This window comes from Aulonocara sp. 'chitande type north' Nkhata Bay, linkage group LG3 (genome assembly GCF_057382095.1).
Source record: "Aulonocara sp. 'chitande type north' Nkhata Bay isolate Kocher_YH1m ecotype deep benthic linkage group LG3, A_spYH_male_GT1.1, whole genome shotgun sequence".
NCBI classification, from domain to species: domain Eukaryota; kingdom Metazoa; phylum Chordata; class Actinopteri; order Cichliformes; family Cichlidae; genus Aulonocara; species Aulonocara sp. 'chitande type north' Nkhata Bay.
The window spans coordinates 64,261,891-64,282,600 of NC_141346.1; the positions used below are offsets into that span (position 1 = coordinate 64,261,891).

At 39.5% G+C, this 20,710-nt stretch overlaps 1 protein-coding gene across 1 annotated transcript; it reads left to right on the plus strand.

The window, feature by feature from the left end:
- Nucleotides 1–9: 9 nt before the first annotated feature.
- Nucleotides 10–10,578, plus strand: LOC147336558 (histidine N-acetyltransferase). Its single transcript, XM_086285478.1, has 5 exons — nucleotides 10–897; nucleotides 5,839–6,064; nucleotides 6,448–6,672; nucleotides 6,782–7,125; nucleotides 7,647–10,578. The coding sequence occupies exons 2-5, from the start codon at nucleotides 5,849–5,851 to the stop codon at nucleotides 7,873–7,875; spliced, it is 1,014 nt and encodes a 337-aa protein (XP_086141604.1). The 5' UTR covers nucleotides 10–897; nucleotides 5,839–5,848; the 3' UTR covers nucleotides 7,876–10,578.
- The last annotated feature ends 10,132 nt before the right edge of the window (nucleotides 10,579–20,710 follow it).

A 20,710-nucleotide genomic window follows, 5' to 3' on the forward strand; every position in this document is an offset into this window, starting at 1 on the left:
AAAAAAAAAAAAAATCTAACAGTTTCCATAACCCCATGTATGGATCCATCTTTATTGCACTGCAATTCATTTATCCTAAAAAACTGTACAGCTGCCCCCAGAAGGCTCTTAGATGCATTTTGGAATTCAGTTTTGGCCACTTTAGTATTTAAAAAGCTTTTCGATCATTTCATCTTTATTTACTTTATTAAACTTCATTTAATATAATTTGTGAAGGTGAAGTTTCAGGTCATCACTTCTCATAGTTTTACGATAGAAATCACTATTGATCTTTGAGACTGCTCAGTCACTGGCTGTGCTGTTGGAATGTTTTTCTTTATATAGTCACCCCACAACCACAAAAATGAGAGCACTAGTCATTTGTCTGTTGAGGGACAGGAACATCAGTGTCAATATAGAACTGCCTTTGTTAATAACTTTTATTAAAATACATTAATCTCTGTAATCTTTACAAATTACAACTAGACCAGATTACGAGGCTCTCCACAGTTACACAACAACATCAGTTTAGCTGTGGCTATGATAGAAATGTGCAGTTACTTTATACATTTACTTGAATTGTTATTAATCCTACACAGAACCAGCCAGCGTAGGTGACATAGTTTGAGTGCAGGACACAGTTGTCTTAATGTCATCACAACAAGCACAGAATGATTATTGACAGATTTACAAACTAATGATTTTCTGGTGCCTTTGTGTCAATGGTGTGTTTCATGTATAGGCGGGGCTGCGTGGGAGAAACGGATCCTGCTATCATGCAACAGAGTGATATGCTAATGTCTTTGCATCAACATGGAGGCTACTGGCATGAAGCACTGGAGCCACAGATGCACCCAGGAGACATGAATCATTTTGGTGTCCATGTTGTCATCACTTGACCAACCAACTGAATCCATGGTGTGTTCCTTTGAGTTTTGTACTATTTGGGGTTCTTTTCAGTGTGATGGCCCAAACAATTCTGTGTTTAACTGGTGCAAAACACAAAAAAGAAAGCTGGAAACATTCCAAATATATTTTCTTGCTTCTTAGCAGAGAAAAAAGATGGTATGTTCATTATGAATGTATGTGACATGTGACTTCACCAGAGTGTACTGACCATGTGAGCTAACGTTTTTCATAGGTTGTTAAAGAATGTCAGTGTACTTTCTCAGTTGAGTGCAATGAGGAGGCTGCATGTTTACAACATATAACAACAACAACAACGTGTGCTGAGCACATGGCTCGTTCTCTGCTTGTAAAGAGCTGAATATGTTCACACATAGAAAATGTATAAAAATGTGTGCTGTCAGCGTTAATCTCGTTAAAATGACTTTAACACCATAACCGCAGTTTGAAACTGTTCTTCGTTTGTGAAATGCACAACGAGCTAACCGCGCTAACGCGTTGATGCCATGGTAACTCGCTAATGGAGATTTGTGGTTATGGCGTTAACGGCATTTTAATAAGCTTAGCGCTGACAGCACTAATAAAACTGAATGATAGCTATTGCTGTCCTTGCCTTTATGGAGGGCGATGTGCTTCGGTGGCATTTCAGCTTCCAACATTTTCCAGTTTTTGCCACCTGTGCATGTGACAGCCTATACATGCTTTAAAATCGTGTATTGAGTGAATAACACATAGAGACTCCCAACAGTGGGTAAACCTCAGTACAGCTGCAGCTGTACACACTTCACTGTTAAGCATTACTGATGCATAAAAGCAAAAAGTTTGTTCACACTGTGGTTCACACCAAAGATGACCAGTGTAAGAAATTTAATACCAGGAACAGTCTTTTCAACTTATTGTCACCTTGGTTAAAATGCTGTGTATGTTTATTATAACCACTACTACTGCTCTGTGAGTGAAAGGCACACTGCCTACATTTCCAACAGCAGCCTTTTTTTTCTGAACTGAAATTACTGAATAATGCGTGTTCTTCATGACTCACCAATAAAGTCACATCATGGTCTGGTCCTTGTTTTTGTGAATCTTTTGGTTACATTTTTTCCCGCTGTGTTTTCATGCCACCAGTTCTAAAGCTCCTTTGGGCAGCTCGGACAAAAACTAGACGTAGGTCCGCACTGATAGTTGCACGTTAGATGGTCAGTCAGTGTTGCCCAATTCCATTTTGTCTGGAGAACACTGCCAGCCATTGAGAGAGAACCATTAGGAACACGAGAGAAGTGTTTGAGAGACAGAAAGGCAAAAATAAAATAGCATTCCTCTCACTGGTAGGACCAGGATACTCAGCCAAGCATGGCACCTCATCTCACAGCTTCAAAGGCATGGTGGAAAAATACCAGCGTCCCCAATGTGTACATTTCAATCTGTTGTGACCAGACAGTGTTTTCACTGCAAATGCCCTTGCAGCTCACATGGCCGATTAATAGATTGTAGGAACAAGTTTAGCATTTCTGTGTTAGCCTGCACTTCCCCAATGAACTGTCCACACTCCAGTGCTTCAGCACATCACAAACCCAGACAAACAGACTTATAATAACCCAGCTCAGCCACAATAACGAAAACAATAAATATATCATGCTTTACTAGTCTCAGTCTCTCTAGTCTGCCTTCCATTAAAGACATAATTATTTTGCATCAACCTTAATTAAAAATATCACCAACGACATGAATGTGTTTGGATTCATGGAAGAAACCAGAGAACACAAAGTTCTGAGGGGTTCAAATCTAGAACATTAATCCACAAACAAACATCCAGTTGTTACACAGAAATACGACCTAATGACGGTGCAACGTTTTACTACAGGCACTGTTTATTGTTAGCGTACAAATTAAGCATTCCTCTACTTTCCAGGATTCTCTCAGAGTTACGTCTTTATACATTTCATCCATACATATTTACTTTTCTTTAAATTTTCATCAAAGGTTATCTGATTCTCTTGGGCCATTTTTGTACATTTTTGACATTTTATAATTACAAGTGTTCAGTGTGAGCAATTCTAGTAGTACAGAATTATGTACTGCAGGTGTGTGGAGGCTGAAGACAAATGTATTGCTTAACATAGCAGCTTTGTGTTTGACAGATGCTGAAATATGTGGACAGGTTGTTGCTTCTCCTTAGTGCCCCTATGGCATTCTTATGTATTCACATTGAACAATAAATATTTGTTTTTGTAATGGTAGATATTGAATCAAATGTCATTTCTTTTTCTTTGTGTGTGATTTTGTCACTTTGAGCTTGAGGTTAATCTTACTGTGGAAAAGTTGTAGTCTACAATGGGTTGTTATGCAAAGTTTGCAACTGTCCTTCATTTGTAAACTGTACATTTCAGAATTTGTGATACTGCAAGACAAGTACAACAGAGTTTTAGGGCCACATTAAGAAAAAACATGTTATTGATCATTTTGAGAATAAAGTCGAAATTTATTCAATTTATTTAATATTTTGAAAAAAAGTTTAAATACAATTTTGAGAAAAAAGTTGAAACATGCAGATTACAGTTGTTGTTTCAACACAGACCATCACAGTCGTTATGCAAAATGACTTGTTTACATGAGTCAGTGAAGCAAATCAGCCACTCGACCAGGTTTGTGTGGTTTCTCTGACCACATGTAGCTTCTCCACCATCTTTATACTTTTCAGCACCCTGTGTTTATGTGCTAAAAGAGAAACGACGTCCTTCCTTGTTACTAAAACCGATTCTGAAGAACAATTTCACAAACTCAGAGGGTACAGCAGCTGTCGAAACAACTGTATAATCTCCACATTTTGACTTTATTCTCAGAATGATCAATAATATTTTTTTCTTAATGTGACCCCAATACTCTGTCATACAAAAGTCTAATGTTTAAAAATAGACATAAATTAAAACATACCAAAGTAAAGCGATCTATCTCCTTTCATCTCAGACAGCGCTGGCAGTAATATTAACCTGTCAGTTAACATTACTGCCATGTTGTGGCCACAGTTGGTTGTTGCCACTGAAAACTGTGCTTCTTTCAATCTCATAGAAAACTGCAGCTCTCTGTGTTTTGACGGTTTTGTCCATCTCCTGTTAACAATGACTGGAGCTGTGCAAGCTGAGAGGCCAGCAGCTTTTTTCCTGGTGGCTTGCACATGATGGCATGCCTGGCAAGCTGCCGCTGAATCTGCTTTCACTGCTCTGAGATCAGTTAGGATCTATGCTTCAGATGGGAACACAGAGAGCATTAGCCAGTAAATGATCTTCACTAATTTAGATTCATAACAGACGAGTTTGCTTGGCCAACATGTGTGATGCAGATAAGATGAAGCTTGAAAAGGTTGTAGTAATGTGGTCCACACAGGACAGCCACTACAGACTTATGATGTTTAGAATATGATGCGACATTAAACAGTATTAAAAACGAGCCATCTTCTCTGCTTGCCCTTCTGTGATTCAGCCACAACTGTGGTTGAATTGGACTTGAGTTTTCAGAACCACAGGATTTCACCACTTCTGTGTCTGTAGTTGGGGTCATAACTCTGTGGCAACGATCTTTTCATTTTCTTCACTGTAGTTGCTCGTGGTTTGATGTGCAGTCTATGCCTCTGGCTGTACTCTGCTGCGAGTATGTTATTGTACTGTGAATCATCTTTTCCAGCTGAAAGTAAACTCTAAAACCCCGTTAACACTTCTTTCATGGCAACTGCTGGCAGATTGTTGACCAAGTTGCTCCAATCATGTTCTTTCAGAGGTTGCACAATCTGTGTCTTCTGAACATACGGCAAAATCCCTCTTTTTCCCTTTGTGGTTCGGTGTTTGAGGCCTTGTGGTTTGCTGTTGCCACAGTCTTGTATTTTCCACCCACTGCTACACAAATTGACATGCAATGGTATGTCTACCGAGGTGGTTGATGTCAGGTTGATGTAAGGTAAACGTCCCAATTCATGATCACCTCTCAAAGTGATGTGCAGCTATTGTTCTTCACATTCCTTGATGTTTCATTGGTAGTAAAAGAGAGATATTTCAGTCTTTGAAGTGGGGCTGTAATTTCAAGAGAAAGGCTTTATTGTCTTTAAGCTGAATTTTTTCTACTATGCATAGTAGGACATGTTCATCTTGGATTTTGTGCTGCAATGGCCAAAACCTTTCTTCCCCAAATCTGCACTTTTTGGGTTTCTTTATAATAATTTGATGCTATGCAGGCTCTTCCTTGAACTTTTCTTCGACTGGAGTTCTTTCTCCCGATCAACACCAAAATCTTGCTCAGCTTATTTCTGGGGTTCTCTCTCTAATATAAAGCACCTATAGTGGCTGTTTTTGTGAACTATTGCAATATAAGTAAAATTGGATTGAATTGAAAAATGTGTTACTTAACATCAGAGACGTGATCCGTAAAGCATTTGAGCACTGATTGTATTTGAATGGAACCAACGATAGACCCGGTCCAAACCAGGGGCTTTCCCACAGTGTTGTGAGAAAGAAAACATGTGCTGTTAAATAATTTGGTTAATGAACAAGGACTCTTCTGGACTCTGTCCGAGATAGAACCTCTTATTTTACATGCACGGCCTCTCCACTAATGCGAAAATCTGCAATCCAATTTGCAGAAGCAATCAGCTCCTAATTCTTCTTCTCATGTATGTTTGATTTCCTATTGGTTAGTGCCTTTGAATAATGAATGTGTGTCTCTTGGTGTGGTTAATACTAAAGTGTTTAATGTTTTGTCCCCTTTGCTAAGGATGGAATCGGTGAACTTGGTTCACCAGCCATACACCTTGAGGTCTGTTATATTCTGCTTTCAGAAAATGGTAAAATGATTTACTTATCTGTGGCTAATTATTTTTGATTACGCGAGAATGACATCCCGCTCTGAAGCACAAAATATGATTTAATATAGTCCACAATAATATCTCTTCCATTTTTATCTTATCAGTTGTTCCAAGATGAAGATTGATACCAGCCTGAATATGCCCCAGCTCCCAGAGGCCCTGTCCCAGGCAGGCCTTCAGTTTACTGTGGCAACTGAGGAGGACTTTGATGAAATCATGGCTATGAGCCAGGACATCTATGGAGGCCTTGACTATCTACCTACTAGATACACTAGCTGGCTGCAGGATACCAACCGTACAGTTATACTGGCACGCAAACATGGAAAAGTGGTAAGTTCACTCAGTAGTAAAAGTTCAGTTCACTGGATAAATGGCTGTAAAGCATCACCCTGATAAATGACCCAGCCAGCCTGAAACCTCAGCAGGTTGCATTCTACATATACATCTACTATACATATAAAACATTAAAAAAAACATATATCTGAATGCTGTTTGTTGATTGGAGCACATAATTAAGTAAATTATCTCTCCTATTAATGGACCGCCAAACTTGCTACTATGAGCTTGAGTAAAACACCCGGCAACTAGATATGACTTCCTCACAAACTAGCAGAGTTGGCCCCTTAGATAAATAAGTAATTAAAGGTATCCATGTCAGCGTGATGGCTTGTAATTTCTTGTCTGTTATCTTCCTTTGTTTGATTGCTTGGTAGATTGCTCTGGAGTCTGTCTGTGTCATCGATGAGGGGGAGACCATGCTGGTGGAAGGTCTCCGTGTTGCCCCCCAGGAAAGGGGCAAGGGCGTGGCAGGTGTTCTGCTACGCTTTTGTGCTGAGCTGGTTAAATCTAGGTATCCAGAGGTCAAAGTATGCCGCTTGACCCGTGATGATAAGCTTGGACCAAAGGACTTTGAAAAGTACCGCATCATAACTAAGCAGGTAGAGTAAATAAATGCTTTGATCTGTCCTGATGTTAAATGGCTTCTTAGTCATCATGAGCCTTTTTGGGCTGTTTGCATGCTTTCAATGCTGCCTTTTCTCTCTCCAGGGAATCCTGCTGATGCGCTTCAGAGCTGAAGACCTCAAGCTGCATCTCTCTGAATTTGGTCTAGAAGGAGACAATGAATCCACTTTGTCCACCTTTTGCTCCAGTCCTCCTCCAGTGCATCTGGACCATACAGCAATCCAGCAGCTGTACTTAAACAGTGACCTGATGCACGGGGTCCTCCCTAACGCAACCATCATTCAAGACTGGCAGCCATTCAAGCTTTTGCCCAGTAACATGGCAATCCTACTAAAGAAGGAGATTGACTGGATGGTGGATGATGTGTCCAATCCTACTGTGGCCAGCCTCTGTACCTTCCCATTCAGGGTCCCCATTGGAGATGACTGGTAAATGTTCCTTCTTCATTTATTGATAGGACTAAATGGATGTTGCTGAAGCAAGTGTACTGACAGTAACACGAACCATTGTCTATAATAGCAACTTTTAATAGTATCACTAGGGAGCACAACAATTTCACTTTTTTCTACACGGTACAGATAGTTTCTATAGAGACCGTTCTTATTCCCAACGCGTAACATACTGACGATTTGTCACGTCCTGAGGCGTCCCATAGCACCTATGATATGCACCGTGTATTGCAGCCCTAACCTTAACCACAGTCTCAATTGTATTAGATAGTGTTTCCAAAGCGATTAATGATGAGAAAGCAAAATAAATTTACATGTTTCATTCCAAATGGTTCTCATGTGTCCGACTGCGTAACATACCGACGATTTGGCACATGGCGTCGAACGTTACGTTTTGGGATGAGAACGTGTTGTTTCTATAATGTGGTCATTGCATTTACAATCATACTGCTAAGAATGGGAAACTGTTTTCACACAGTCATGATGTTTTCTTTAACCAGGTATTACCTGAACATCGACATGTTTGGTAAAGACCTCGCCCTGGCTCGACAGCAGTTCTTGTACCACCTGCAGCGCCATACTGCCACCTTGAAGGGTCATGTGATGTGCCAGATGTTCCTAGACCCACCGCTTTGGAAGGCCATGGCTGAATTCTGCCACGACACCCTGAGTGTGGAGCTGGTGAAAGAGTATACTGAGCAATGCGTGGTGGAGTGTGATCTCATCTAGTTGCAGAAGGTGGATGCAAATAAGGAGAAGTTGTCGAGGCATGACAGGAAGGAAGACAAGGGTTTAAACAACAAGAAAGTAACACAAATACAAATAAACACAACACTCTGTACTGAGGAGCAAAATCAAGTAAACAAAATGTAGTTTTAGATACAAAACAAAACCTTGAAGAACTAACAATACACAGACACATGATGGGAACTTAAAATCATCTACATCATGTAATCAACTACAATAGGTCTATGATTAATGCCGAATTTATAAAGTTTATAGTAATTAACTGGTACACTGGACGCGTTGATTTTGCTACTGAGGTGTATTTAACATGTCGTTTCCTCAAAAAAACAAGAGAAGGAACAAAATAACACAAATACCTCTTTCCATGGATCTAAAATGGACTTGTGGAAAAGCACTAAAACACCCTGTTGTTTTTTTAAATGATTTTCAAAGAATGATCAAATCTGATAGAGTCCAACAGAGTCACATAGGATGCGAATACACGTGAGGATTATTGTCCTGACGAGAGGTCGTGAATTCAATCAGAAGTTAGAAAAGTTCTTTAATTTCACTGAATAAAAAGCAAACTGTTTTTGTCATTGCTATAAGTCTTGCGCGGACCCTATTGCAGTTGAGCTACAAAGATGTAAAAAAATTAAAAAGTGATGAACGTGAGGATACTTTTCCCACACACTGTCGTAAAGTAAAATTGTGCAAACAAAGTGCAACAGCTCATTTTCAATTCTGTTCTCTGTGTAAATATGGAAATTCTAAATATGTGTAATGCTGAATTGGGTTGTCAAATCTGCACATTTCTAAAGGCACTTTATTAAAACTACCCTTGAAGGTTGTGTCTACATTATATCGAGAATCAATCGTTTGGGATCAAAAACAGCGCCCTCCAGAATGTTCGGGGCAAAGACAGCACATTTTTGCAGCTTTGCCTCTAAACAGCACCACTGTGGAAATCACAAATCAATATGTTACTGAAGTGCAAGCTTTCAGGTTTAATTTAAGGGGTTTTACAAAAATTATGCATGAGCTGTATAGTATAAAATGGCGTAGTCCCCCTACCTTTCAGATGTTCAAAAATAAATGGAACAATTGACTGACAGATGCTTTTGTGGCAGGTGAGGCCTGCTTCACTGTTATTTAGTGAAAAAGAAAGCAGACATAATATTTGAAGGTTAATCATAATTCAAAGTGTTTCACTGTAAATTTACTGTAATTTTAAAACAAAATCTTGCAGGTGAAGAACGTCGACATTACCAAAGGTTGATTCTGCTCATCTGGACGTTTTCAGTGGGAGAAAAGTTTCGTCACTCATCCAGGTGACTCCTTCAGTCTCAGCTGACTGCAGGTTTCCCCAACCTTATAAATAGCAGGAAATTGGCTGGAAAGGTCCAGCCAATCCAGGAGAGAAGGACAACGGCTGACTAAGAGAAAACCTGTAGTGATCCCATATGTGTCAGGAGTCACGGAGCAGTTGATTTTTTCTAAACACCGGGTCTCTGTGGCTTTTAAACCCCAAAACACGCTGCGCCAAAAGCTGGTCCACCCCAAGGATCGGGTCCCCCGACACAAACAGAGTAACATAGTGTAGCTGTTAAGTGCAGGAGGATTGTCAGGATTTATTCATCGGGGAAACCAAACAACCTTTGGCTACAACACAGAAGAGCCACCTCGTCAGGCCAGGACTCTGCAGTCTATTTACTCCTACAGGCCAGTGACACTCTTTCAATGATGAGGATGTAACATCCTGGACAGGGAGGAACGCTGGTTTGAGGGCGGAGTCACGGAGGCCATTTACGTGAAAAGAGAAAGACCATCTCTGAATCGAGGAGGGGCCTAAGGGTACATCTGTTACCATCTTACAATGCTGTGATTGCAGCCATTCCCCAACTCTCTGTGAATGGGACTCATGGTTATTGATCAGTGGGTTTTGATCAGTGGTTGTTGATCAATGGTCACGAGAATCTGCATGATTAAGATTAAGGAACTGACCTCCCAGCCCATTGTTCCTTCAGTGGGCTGGTTTCAGTCATTATGCAAATGTCCTGTTTATAAGATTGAAAGCTGCAGTCAGCTGAGACTGAAGGAGTCACCTGGTGATGACGAAACGTTTCTCCCACAAAACGCAAAAATCCACAGTGCTCATCCTTTAATAAACACACTCTTCACCAACCTTACAAGGCGAGTTGTGTTCATACAACCTGTAACGTTACTTTGAGTTAGGAGATAAAGATATGAGGTCCATCTCAGTCCATACGTCCATGTGCAAGCACACTTCTCCCACACTACAGAGAGCAGTGGCGCACACTTGTGACATCATTAACATTAACTTAAGTTGTCTTAAAGAGACACCACACAATTGTGACTGTTACACACACCATCTGCCTAACATGGTGGAGCCAGCATCGTGCCAGTGAAACTGGGTCACTGACAACGTGACTGCTGATAGAAGCAGCAGAATTCATTGTGAAGTGTGCAGCGCTTTATTCTCTGCTCAGACCTAACCAAACGATGCTCAGACAGAAAATGATCAGACAGCACTAACAGTGCAAACAGATTAGGACCCAAATCATACTGAAAAAGCAACCCAACAGTTTCTCAAGGTAAAAGAAACGGGACGTTCTTCCATGCCCAAGTCTCACATGTCTCAACCCAGCAAGCACCAAATCACAACAGCCACCTCAAGGAGCTTTAGGTGTTATGGTAAAGACCCTGAAACATAGAGAGCAAGCCCCAACAGTCAGCCGACGAGGAGAACAGGGCTCAGGGACTGACAGCCATCTGTTGCAACCAGCAGGGGGTAGGAGAGAGAGCCAGAGCTCAGGACACACTGTAGAAGAGGGCCACAGTTTCATAATAACTGAGGATTAAATCCAAAGTGGTATGTCAGCACATAGAGGGAAATCTATTTTTGTCTTGAGTAAAGATCGAGCTGAGCAACTCAAAGGAAACAACATTTGCTGATGTCCATTGTTTCTAGACTTCAAGCAGACATTGGTTGAAAAATGCAGTCCTTCGTTTTTTAAAGTGTCTTAAAATTGATGTTAAGACATAAATTTATGTTATCCCAGAAATTTTGAACCTCTGAAAATGGGGCTTTGCAAAACAAGTCATTGAATTTTTCTGTTAAACCCTTTAAATTAGAGCTGACTGTCAGCTCATCAATCACAGTTTTTTTTAATTTACAATCCACTGTGGAGTTGTCCAAAGGCAAAACTTTGTCCCAAACATTATGAAGGGCGCTTTAGTAATTTACTAATTTTGGGTAACATCATCTTTAACCAGCATTACCTTGGGAATGTCAACAGCAGGAATGGACAGGTCAAATATGGACAGGTTTATGCTTTTTCTATTAAACACATGTTACTGAGTTCATATGTAACTGCTGCAATACCATTATTAACTTCTTAAAAGGTAAGACAAATTTAGGCTTGAGTACTTTCTTACAACAATGCCAAACAAAAATGCTAATGTTTCAAAAATACTTCGCTGATGACTGTGCAGCTTACTGGCTTTGTATAAAACAGAGACGAACGTTATGAAAGTAAAAGTTTGCGTTAACAAATGATTTAGTATATTGTTACATTTTTAATGTCAAGTAGCCTTCAAGGATTTTTTTCAAAGATAATATTAGTTTGTGTACAGCTAGACCTCGCCCAATAAAATCACAACACTTTAAACACAAACTCGACTGCTTTTTAATGCAAAATGTTTCGATCCACAATGAGAAACAGCTTTAGTGTTACTTTTATAGGCTATTTAAGTGTGCTCTGCTGGATGTGTTTGCATGATTGTCCTGAAAAGTGTTCTAAGGAAAAATCTTTGGCTTTTGAAATCAGCGCCATCATCATATAAAGTTTTTTTGGTCTATTTTGTCTAAAATGTTACTTTACCACCAAATTCCAGCACAAATGTGTTCAATTTGGTAGAGTCTCACCTGTCTGTACTGCATTAGTGCTTTATCTACAGCATATTTCATTTTTACGAGGAAGCTTTATGGCCTAACTGTTCTTTATAATTCTTCACCGAACAGAATTGAAATTACATCTGCATCTCCACGTATTATATCTCTATTTCTCTATTTAAATGACCAAATACAGAGAGAGAGTGAGACCAGGTAAATAGTGTGTATCTTTTTAGAAATACACTTTCATTTGTAAAAACTAGTTTCCTTGCCTTGGCAAGCTTTAATCTTGACTCTGACTACCTTCTTCTTCTGGTATGCAAATATACGTGAAAGGATGACTGTGTCTGTTTTATAAGAAAGATAAATCTTTAGTTTTACACAGAATTCATCCTGCTTTTTGAGTCGTCACATCCTCAGCACATTTCTAACAAGACAGGCAGTCAGCTTTTCACTCGATAGGTTGTAACCAAAGAAAGTATATCCTCAGCTAAGCCAGTGTGCCAGAAGAGAGTAACGTTGACAGTATCCCTCTGTCTCACACTGCTGTAAGCAATGCTTTCAGCCTGGCCAACCCTATAAACGTCTGCCTCTTCTGCTGCTTCTCAGTCTTACTCATAAATAAGACTCTTTGTTGTTTACTGGTGAACAAAATACTTTGTTACAATGTGACTGCTGACTGCCGGTTAATCCCGTATTCCATGTTTCCTCCACTTTTAAATCAAAATAACTGAAATTTGTTTCCCAGCTGTGACTCAACCAACCACTAGTTTTCATAATGTACCATAACTTTCTACTGCTGTTGTGTAATGAGAAGTCAGTTTGTTAGGTTGATTTTTGTAATCACAAGAAGTCATTGCAGGGAACAACTGAAAAAAACAACAATAAGTTCATTTTATAGTCTTAAATACACACTGAGACATTCAAATCTTTGAAGCATATATTAAATAAGTTGCTACGTATTTTAATCACAATCAAATAAACATTTTGATAAGCTTAAATGTATCTTTTAATAGCAACTAGGGCTAGCTTAGGCAAAGAAATGGATCAAGCTTAGTTACTTTTTGTCATAAAAAAAATATATGAACAAGGTGTTTGGCTCTGAAAAAAATCGTGTATTTATTGGAAAGCGACTGCAGAGAATGTGACCACATTCATTAGCAAACTGTGCAGCTCTGCAACATGTTCCTCTCTACGTTGGTTAACAAGTTTATTAGGCCTCCTGTCAGAATAAGAACAAAACACAAATATTTATAAATCTGTCGAAACCTGTTTACAAATAAATTCATATTGTTATTTATAATAATAAACTAAATTAACATTTTTACACCCAAAATTAATCCAGCACATTGGACTTTCCTAAAAAGTCTAAAATGAATGAATCATAATATTCAACCAGTAAAACTTCTGTTCAGAAATGCAAGAAAAAAAATGTAATTTGGCAACTAAATAAAAAAGTGCATAACAATTATTACCATCATTATTATTATTTTGTTTTTTGTGTTAACCAGTAAATTTGAAAACCCATGGGTAACAACATTAATTATATTTTAACACTTAACATATAATTCTGATTACACAGCTTGTGCATACTGGTGGACTGACCAGCACAGAAACACAGAAAACAAATAATTACCAAGACTTTGGTATAAACGTGACATTTGGTGGTCTAACAAATTTGTTATACACTCAAACTCACAATTTGTTTAAATGCAAACGTTTGGGGTGTTAATTCACTGATACTTTTACAGATTTGGGCATAACATTAACATGTTTTCCATTTTGTGGTCCTCACACATAACTTCAAACTGCACATGTAGGAAATGCAAATGAAGCAGTTTTATCAATGCAAACACAAAAAGCTGCGTAGTGTTAGGCAAAGTTTGCAGATCTCCACCTAAAACTTATTTCCTTATTAACAAACTAAATCGACATAATCACAACAATTTGGTTGCTGTTGAGAAAACAGCCATGATTCTTCGGTATGCTAGCTTCTGTAAAAGACAGTGGTTGCACAGTCAATACACACGATTTTGTATTTAGTTATTTGCAGGATCCTGTGCTTGGAGGTTAGAAAACTACAGAAACATACACACAACCTAAGGGATTTTCATTGTCCATGTTCCAGTGGTTCATTGCTACTTTTGGACAATTAGATATTTAAAAAGCCGTTTGTCAGTTTAAGAATTACGACACTTTACAGCTGACACTGGCACAAATCACCAGCAAGCACAAATCAAATGACATATTTAATTGTTCGGACAATAGGAACAAAATATTTTAATATCAATTCAGTCAGCTTAAGATTGGCTTCAGCACCTGTGCTGCTTTCAAGCCTGAGGATATGAATTGGGGACAGTATATTAAACGACTAAGTCATAGATCAGACAGGCTTCCATCGTTTTCATGCCTTTTCTTTGCTTAGACTCATTTACGCAGTAAATACCACACAAAAAGAATATGTTCAGGCGATTTCGTGCTCATGACTGAGCCGTGTGTGCAACAGGAAAGCTGGAAAAAGTGCCAAATTTCATGCTGAACTGGTTATCTGAATGAATTTATGAAAGAGCGGCAATTTTTGTTGTTGTTGTTGTTGTTTTCAATGCAAGACTTGTTTGAAAATTCATTTAAACTTTGCCTGGTTTGTTAAATAACCTATAATAACCTATTTAATTTGAGGTCAGTTATATCACTTTGTCTTAAAGATGTGAGGATTGTTTACTTAGTATACAAGTAAATAAACAAAGACAAAGGCATTATAGGGCAAAGTATTATATTAATGTATGTTTTATGAATTGCTGTATATGCCATTAAGTTAGTGGGTAAGCAACATGCACTTTAATTGTCTTTGGCAATAATAGCTAAGCTCCCATCATATGTAAAGCAGTCTCAACCTCACGTTCTTGTCACACATCTCAATGTGCAAAAACAATGATGCAGCGTCATAATGTAAAACGTCAAAACTCTGTCAGTCTGTTCCTTCGAACGTGAACCACGTCACAGGAGACATGTAGAGCAGTTACACATGAAAATGAAATCATATATTTTATTCTCTAAACAGACTAACAGATTAACAGAACAAACATTGTTTAACGTGTGCTGAAACTATGATGCAGGTTTGGGTTTATTATAAAACCAGGAGATAACAAAATATACTCGTACATTTAGTGTTGTAGCTACTTTATGTGTGTGTGATTCCATTTTGTGAAACCCAATAAGTTTTCATTTCAGAGGAAAATATTATTCTTTTTACTCCCGTACATTAACAGCTGTGTTGTCATTAGAAACCTTGAAAACTAATAATGTTACATGCAAAATAGAAATAAGATACATTTTTAAGAAGTTAGATTAGCAATTGTGATGCAAAAATGTGTAGTATTCAAAAAACCTTTTCTTTTCATGTGTTCAGTGATGCAAATCTTGACTATATGTACTTTTCAGCCTTCCCTGTGCTTCATTTATATTGCTTGCTTAAACATGTCTTGAATGATAAGGCCTGGGACCTCTAGAATGACATGAACAAACCTTTCTCATTTGTTGTATTTTAAGTAAAGGCAAGTAACGAGTCTGTGTTTTCTTCGACATTATTTTTCTCTTTCTGTTTAAGATGTTTTTAAATACTCTGAGGATTAGCGAATAGCTGATATCTGTTAAGACATAGTTCCACATTTGAAGGAGTCGTGTTATTTCCTGTCTTTAGAGAGTGAGGTGACAGGAGTATAAATTAAAACACAATTTAGCTGGCTTTATTTTAAGGCTACAAACATCAAGCACATCTATAAACGGAAAAGCTTTCTGAAGGTCATTTGCTGCTTTTTGTTTGTGTTTTCTAATTTTCAGTCTTATAAGCAGCTTGTTACAAAAACACATATTTTCCCTTCTTTAGTCAAATCTACAAAAAATACCAAAGATAAAAAGGTTTGATGGATGTAACATTGTATTTTTATACCTGCAAAGGGATTTCTACAGCGCTGGACAAAAACTTCTTAGAACCTAACTGGTGATGTGTTTATTAAAGTATGCTGGCATGTATACCAACACAAGGAGGGTGGATCTGAGTAGATACACTAACCCAGAGCTATCTACAACAATGCTATTTATACAGGACACAAAAAGCAAGAGTGGAGCAACTTAGAAGAGTGGAAGGGACGCTAATTATATGCAAAGAACAAAAGGTAAGTGAAAAAGTGTCCGGGCAATGACCATGAGGTATGCTGAGTGAGGTGGGATAGAAGTCCTCTCATTACATCTGAGAGAGAGACAACAGGACTTAATATCCAGGTAATAGAGCGCTATAACATCTATCTGCATGTGATCATGACAACAGTTAATCCTGCTCAAATCTAATCACAGTATTATTAAGAAATAAAGAATAAATATGATGAGTAAGAAAATTGGCACTGTTATGGCAACGATGTGTCCCTGTCTCTCTGTGTGTTTGGGAGCATGGTAGATATGGTGTGTGTGTGTGTGTGTGTGTGTGTGTGTGTGTGTGTGTGTGTGTGTGTGTGTGTGTGTGTGTGTTAGAGAGAGATTGTAAAAGACAGTAAGATGTAAGAATCCCTGACTTTTAACATGATTTTTCAAAATAAGTTGAGTCTACTGTGACTGACAGAGTAAGGTGAGGAAAAGCATTCCTGTGTAACTGAGCTAAAAAGAAATCATGTTAAAATGATTAAAGATGATTTTAATGAAGTAACCTCTGCTGTAGTTAAAGTGGTGAAAAGTCAGAGAGAGAGGACAATGTGTCTGGACACTGGGTGATTGTCATCTCAGGAGATGTGACTTTCAGAGAGAAAGAGGGGAGGAGGAAGACGAGGGTGCATGTGGGCGAGTATAAAAGAATATGCCTAGGAACATTTGGGGTTTCCTTACATGAGGAAGAGGACATAAGCGCTGCCTTGGGACTCCACAGCTGGAAATTACAGCAAGAATTGCTAGAGGAGCAGCCATCGCCCGAACACTGTGGACTCACACAGTAGTTTTATATCTGTGTCTGCTCATTGTTGCCATGTTGGCGTATAACCTCAAAGGAGTTTTCCACTGGATTACAGCTTCCAAGGATTTGCCTCCTTTCCTATTTCAGTGTATCTACAAGGAACAGAGATAACTGTGTCGTGGACAAAGCCCTTCTCTCCCCAACCTCCCTCCTCTCAGCATCAGATCAGACCTGGAGGGGCGTGACTGGGACCTGATCTGAACTGGAGCAGTGCTCTGTGTGCAGGGCGTGGTCTGCAGGGGAGGCAGACTCACCTGCACGGCATACAATACAATACAACTTTATTTATATAGCACATTTAAACAAAGTGCTTTACTCTAGAAACAGCATCTGCAATCACACCTCGCCGGCCTAAAGTCTGTGCTGACTGACTGTTGTGGTTGTTGTTGGTATGTGTCCGGCAGTGAGCTGCAGAGATGTAGCCGTGTTGTGTGTAACAGCAACCGTGGTTTATAAAAGTATGCTGAAAAGCATGAGCGAGTGGTCGTGTCTGCCGTGCGTCTTTCACACTCTGTTATTGGACTTCTGTGGAAACTACAGTTTTTCCATAATGAACACCATGTTTGAACATAAGGGTGGCATCATATCATCAGATCTGCTGTCATATGTCGTGGACAATTGGGTGAAGAGAGGGGCGGAGCTGTCAACTGATCACCACCTGGTGGTGAGTTGGATCGGGTGGCAGGGAAGACGCTGGACAGACGTGGCACGTCCAAAGCTATAGCAGGCCTCTGCTGGGGACGCCTGGCAGAGGCCTGAAGAGCTTTGGTGGTATTTTTATGGAGGCTGGGGACACTGAACGGACCATATTCAGCACCTCCATTGCTGAGACTGCTACAGTCAGCTCCTGTCACAGTGGTAACCCCTGAACCAGACGGTGGACACCAGAGAAGGGGGCCATCAAGCTGAGGAGAGCGTTGAATCAGGCTTGGTTAGCCTACAGGACTTTGGCGGTAGCTGATGGGTACTGGCAGAATGCGGCTCAGGCAGTGGCTGAAGCAAAAACTCGGGTGTGGGAGGAGTTTGGTGAGGCCAAGGGAAAAGTTTAGATGCCTTAAAGCCATCCTGACAAAACGTCAGGCAACTCAGGGATAGAAAGTGGTGCTCTGCATGCTGAAGTGGCAGTTCAGCCCTTTGATTCATGTTACAGCAGCTCATGAGTGAATGAACATGGTGCAAGTATTTTAAAAGTACACTTTTCCTAACACTTAAATTTACTTGAGTAGGGTTAGAGGCTGCCACGTCAGCATGCTGTCAAGTTCTATACTCTAGTTAATGACTTACGGCAATAATTTTATTCAGGTGTGTTGCAACAGGGACACATGGAAAGGTTGCAGGACAGCAGCCCTCGAGGACTGGAGTTAGTGACCCCTGCTACAAAGGGACCCTTTGTAGGGTCTCAGCCTTTGTCAGTGTTAAAAGGATCATACCTATACTGCAGCAAGCCACTAGGGGGCAACTGTGATATTTTATCCATATTTGTGAGGCTGTCAAGTGAGGAAACTGATGCCACTGGAAGACTGACATCCAGGCCGCTGGTGACGCGAAGGCTGCTCTAAGTGCCTTTTGGATGGCTTGTCCCCAAAAGTATGACAAATATGTATGAAGCTTATGTGTAAATTCAATTAGAAAGATCTATGGCCTACATCTGTCCGCTCTCAGGTGCTGCTGGATGAATCTAAGGTTTATCACATTGACTTTCTCACAGTGTCAAGCTGTTTGTGTGTCCAGGCTAATCACCTTCTCCAGGCCAATCAGCATCCATGCTGTGTTCTCGAGATCTTACTGTGCATCTGTCTTTTGCACACACATTTTGTCCAATCCACCTCATCTCCACCTCTCATCACTCAAGCTCCATTCAAGCCACCTTCATCTCCACCACCAGCATGTAGGCTCGGGGGGATGCTGCTCTAATCCTTTTCACAGCTGGAGCTCCGTTCTGCTGAGACGGGCCATCGGAGTCTGTTATCTTTATGGTTATATATCTATATTCTGTTCATCAACAAATGATGGTGATTCTGTTGCTGCTGCTGTTGTAAATTTGGTAGAATAAAAATGAAATTAATTTGGTGAGTCAACAGCAAAGGATGAGGGGCAGTTTTACCAAGGTTCATCCTCCAGCACAAACTCCCAGTTATTTGACAAATGATGAATTTGTCCTTGTGAACTTTAGGTTACATGAGCAGTAAACCCACAGAATAATCAGAGACCTTTTTTTTTCTCGGTGATAAACTATAGAAATATATTCGTTTGAGCAATACAGTCTTTCAGAGAATGTTCTATAGTTCTTTCAAAGCATACTTGCTGTAGTCCTTTGCTGAGACTTGTTCAACTAAACTTAATCTTTCATGGTGCCTCAGTTCTCCAGAGCTGATGTTGCCAGCTTTTGTCTTCTCTCCGCATCAGTTTCTATCTTTCCTGTCTTTCTGTGATCGTTTGAGGTTGTCTGTGCTCCTGAGTGACACCCATTCCAGGTAGACATTATTTGGCACCTTAGCTTTTTGCCTTAAAGGAACTTTCTTTGTTGCTTCCTGTGTTCAGACCGTCCCTGGGTTTCCTCCTTTTACCTCTGGGGTCCCATTTCCCCTGCGATTTTGTAGATGTCCTGTTGAAACACTGGGAGTAATGCACTGAACTTTGATTGTCTCAAGGTCTGCTCTTGAGTCCACTCCATCATTTATAACTGCCATAATTATTACATCATTATTGCATGTGTGTTTTGTTTAAATACAATTTTAAGTAAGCCTATTTTTATGAATAATAATTTATTTGTGTTAACACTACATGAGAAAACGCAAATATGTTTACATTTTGTGTTGCCTGGGGGCCTGTTTTAGTGTCGCACTGCATTCCTGCCAGGAGTCAATATTAAATGTGGGAGGAGTTTACAGTCCACAAAAAAATGAATTATGCTTAACCCTTGTATGGTGTTCGGGTCTGTGAGACCCGTGTTCAGTTTTTTTCAAAAGAAAAATTAAACAATTAATTATTTTTTCACGTGTAAATGTGTTGTGTCTTTCCACTCACTCCACTTGATTATAACTGATTTATTTATAACATTTTATATAAAAGAAAAACGAGAAGCACATTAATTCATAAATGTGATCTAACAAAGGTAAAGGGAAAAAATTAACCATGTTTGCTGTTCATATGGCTTGTAATTGGGATGAAGTAAACATCTGTTGAGTAATTTAACATAAAATTGTTTGATAGTGTTAATTTGGAAAGCCAAAACTCTTGCGGGTCCACCAGACCCATGAACACTGGCTGAGTAACAAAAATACGAACACCACACAAGGGTTAAGGGGACATGGACCGCAGATCTAAGTCAAGAAGAGCTTTGCTCTGCAAACTGACTCATTCCCTCTTTGTTGTGTGCAGCAAGGTATGTTTGTTTATTTGTTTATTCTGCGTGGCACACGTTTATAGTTCAATTTGTGCCGTCTGTATGATGTGATGCATGCTTGTTCGTACAATATGATGCATTTTGCACAGTTTGATGGTGAATCTGATGACAGTGATGTTAAAGTGCCAGGTAGCAATTAAATTAATCAGTAACTTGAAAATCCTAATGTCATGTATTTCTTGGAGGGAGTGATAATTGAACTTGGACCTGCTGAAGTTTCTGTAACCTGCCCGCACTCGATTGTCAAGATGACAGTCACAGATAAGACACTGTTTAGCATTAAAGACACACAAGTCTAACAGTGTGTTATGAAGAAATCTATAAGACAGACACTGACATTCGTCCTCTGAAGAATAAGACTCTGAATTCCCTAATAACAATGTATGAAGATGCTCTCCTGGAGTACTCAATGCAACACGGCACATTCACCCATACTATTATCTATACTTTCAGTGCTTTTCAAATCAAATCAAATCACTTTTTATTGTCACATCACATGTGCAGGCACACTGGCACA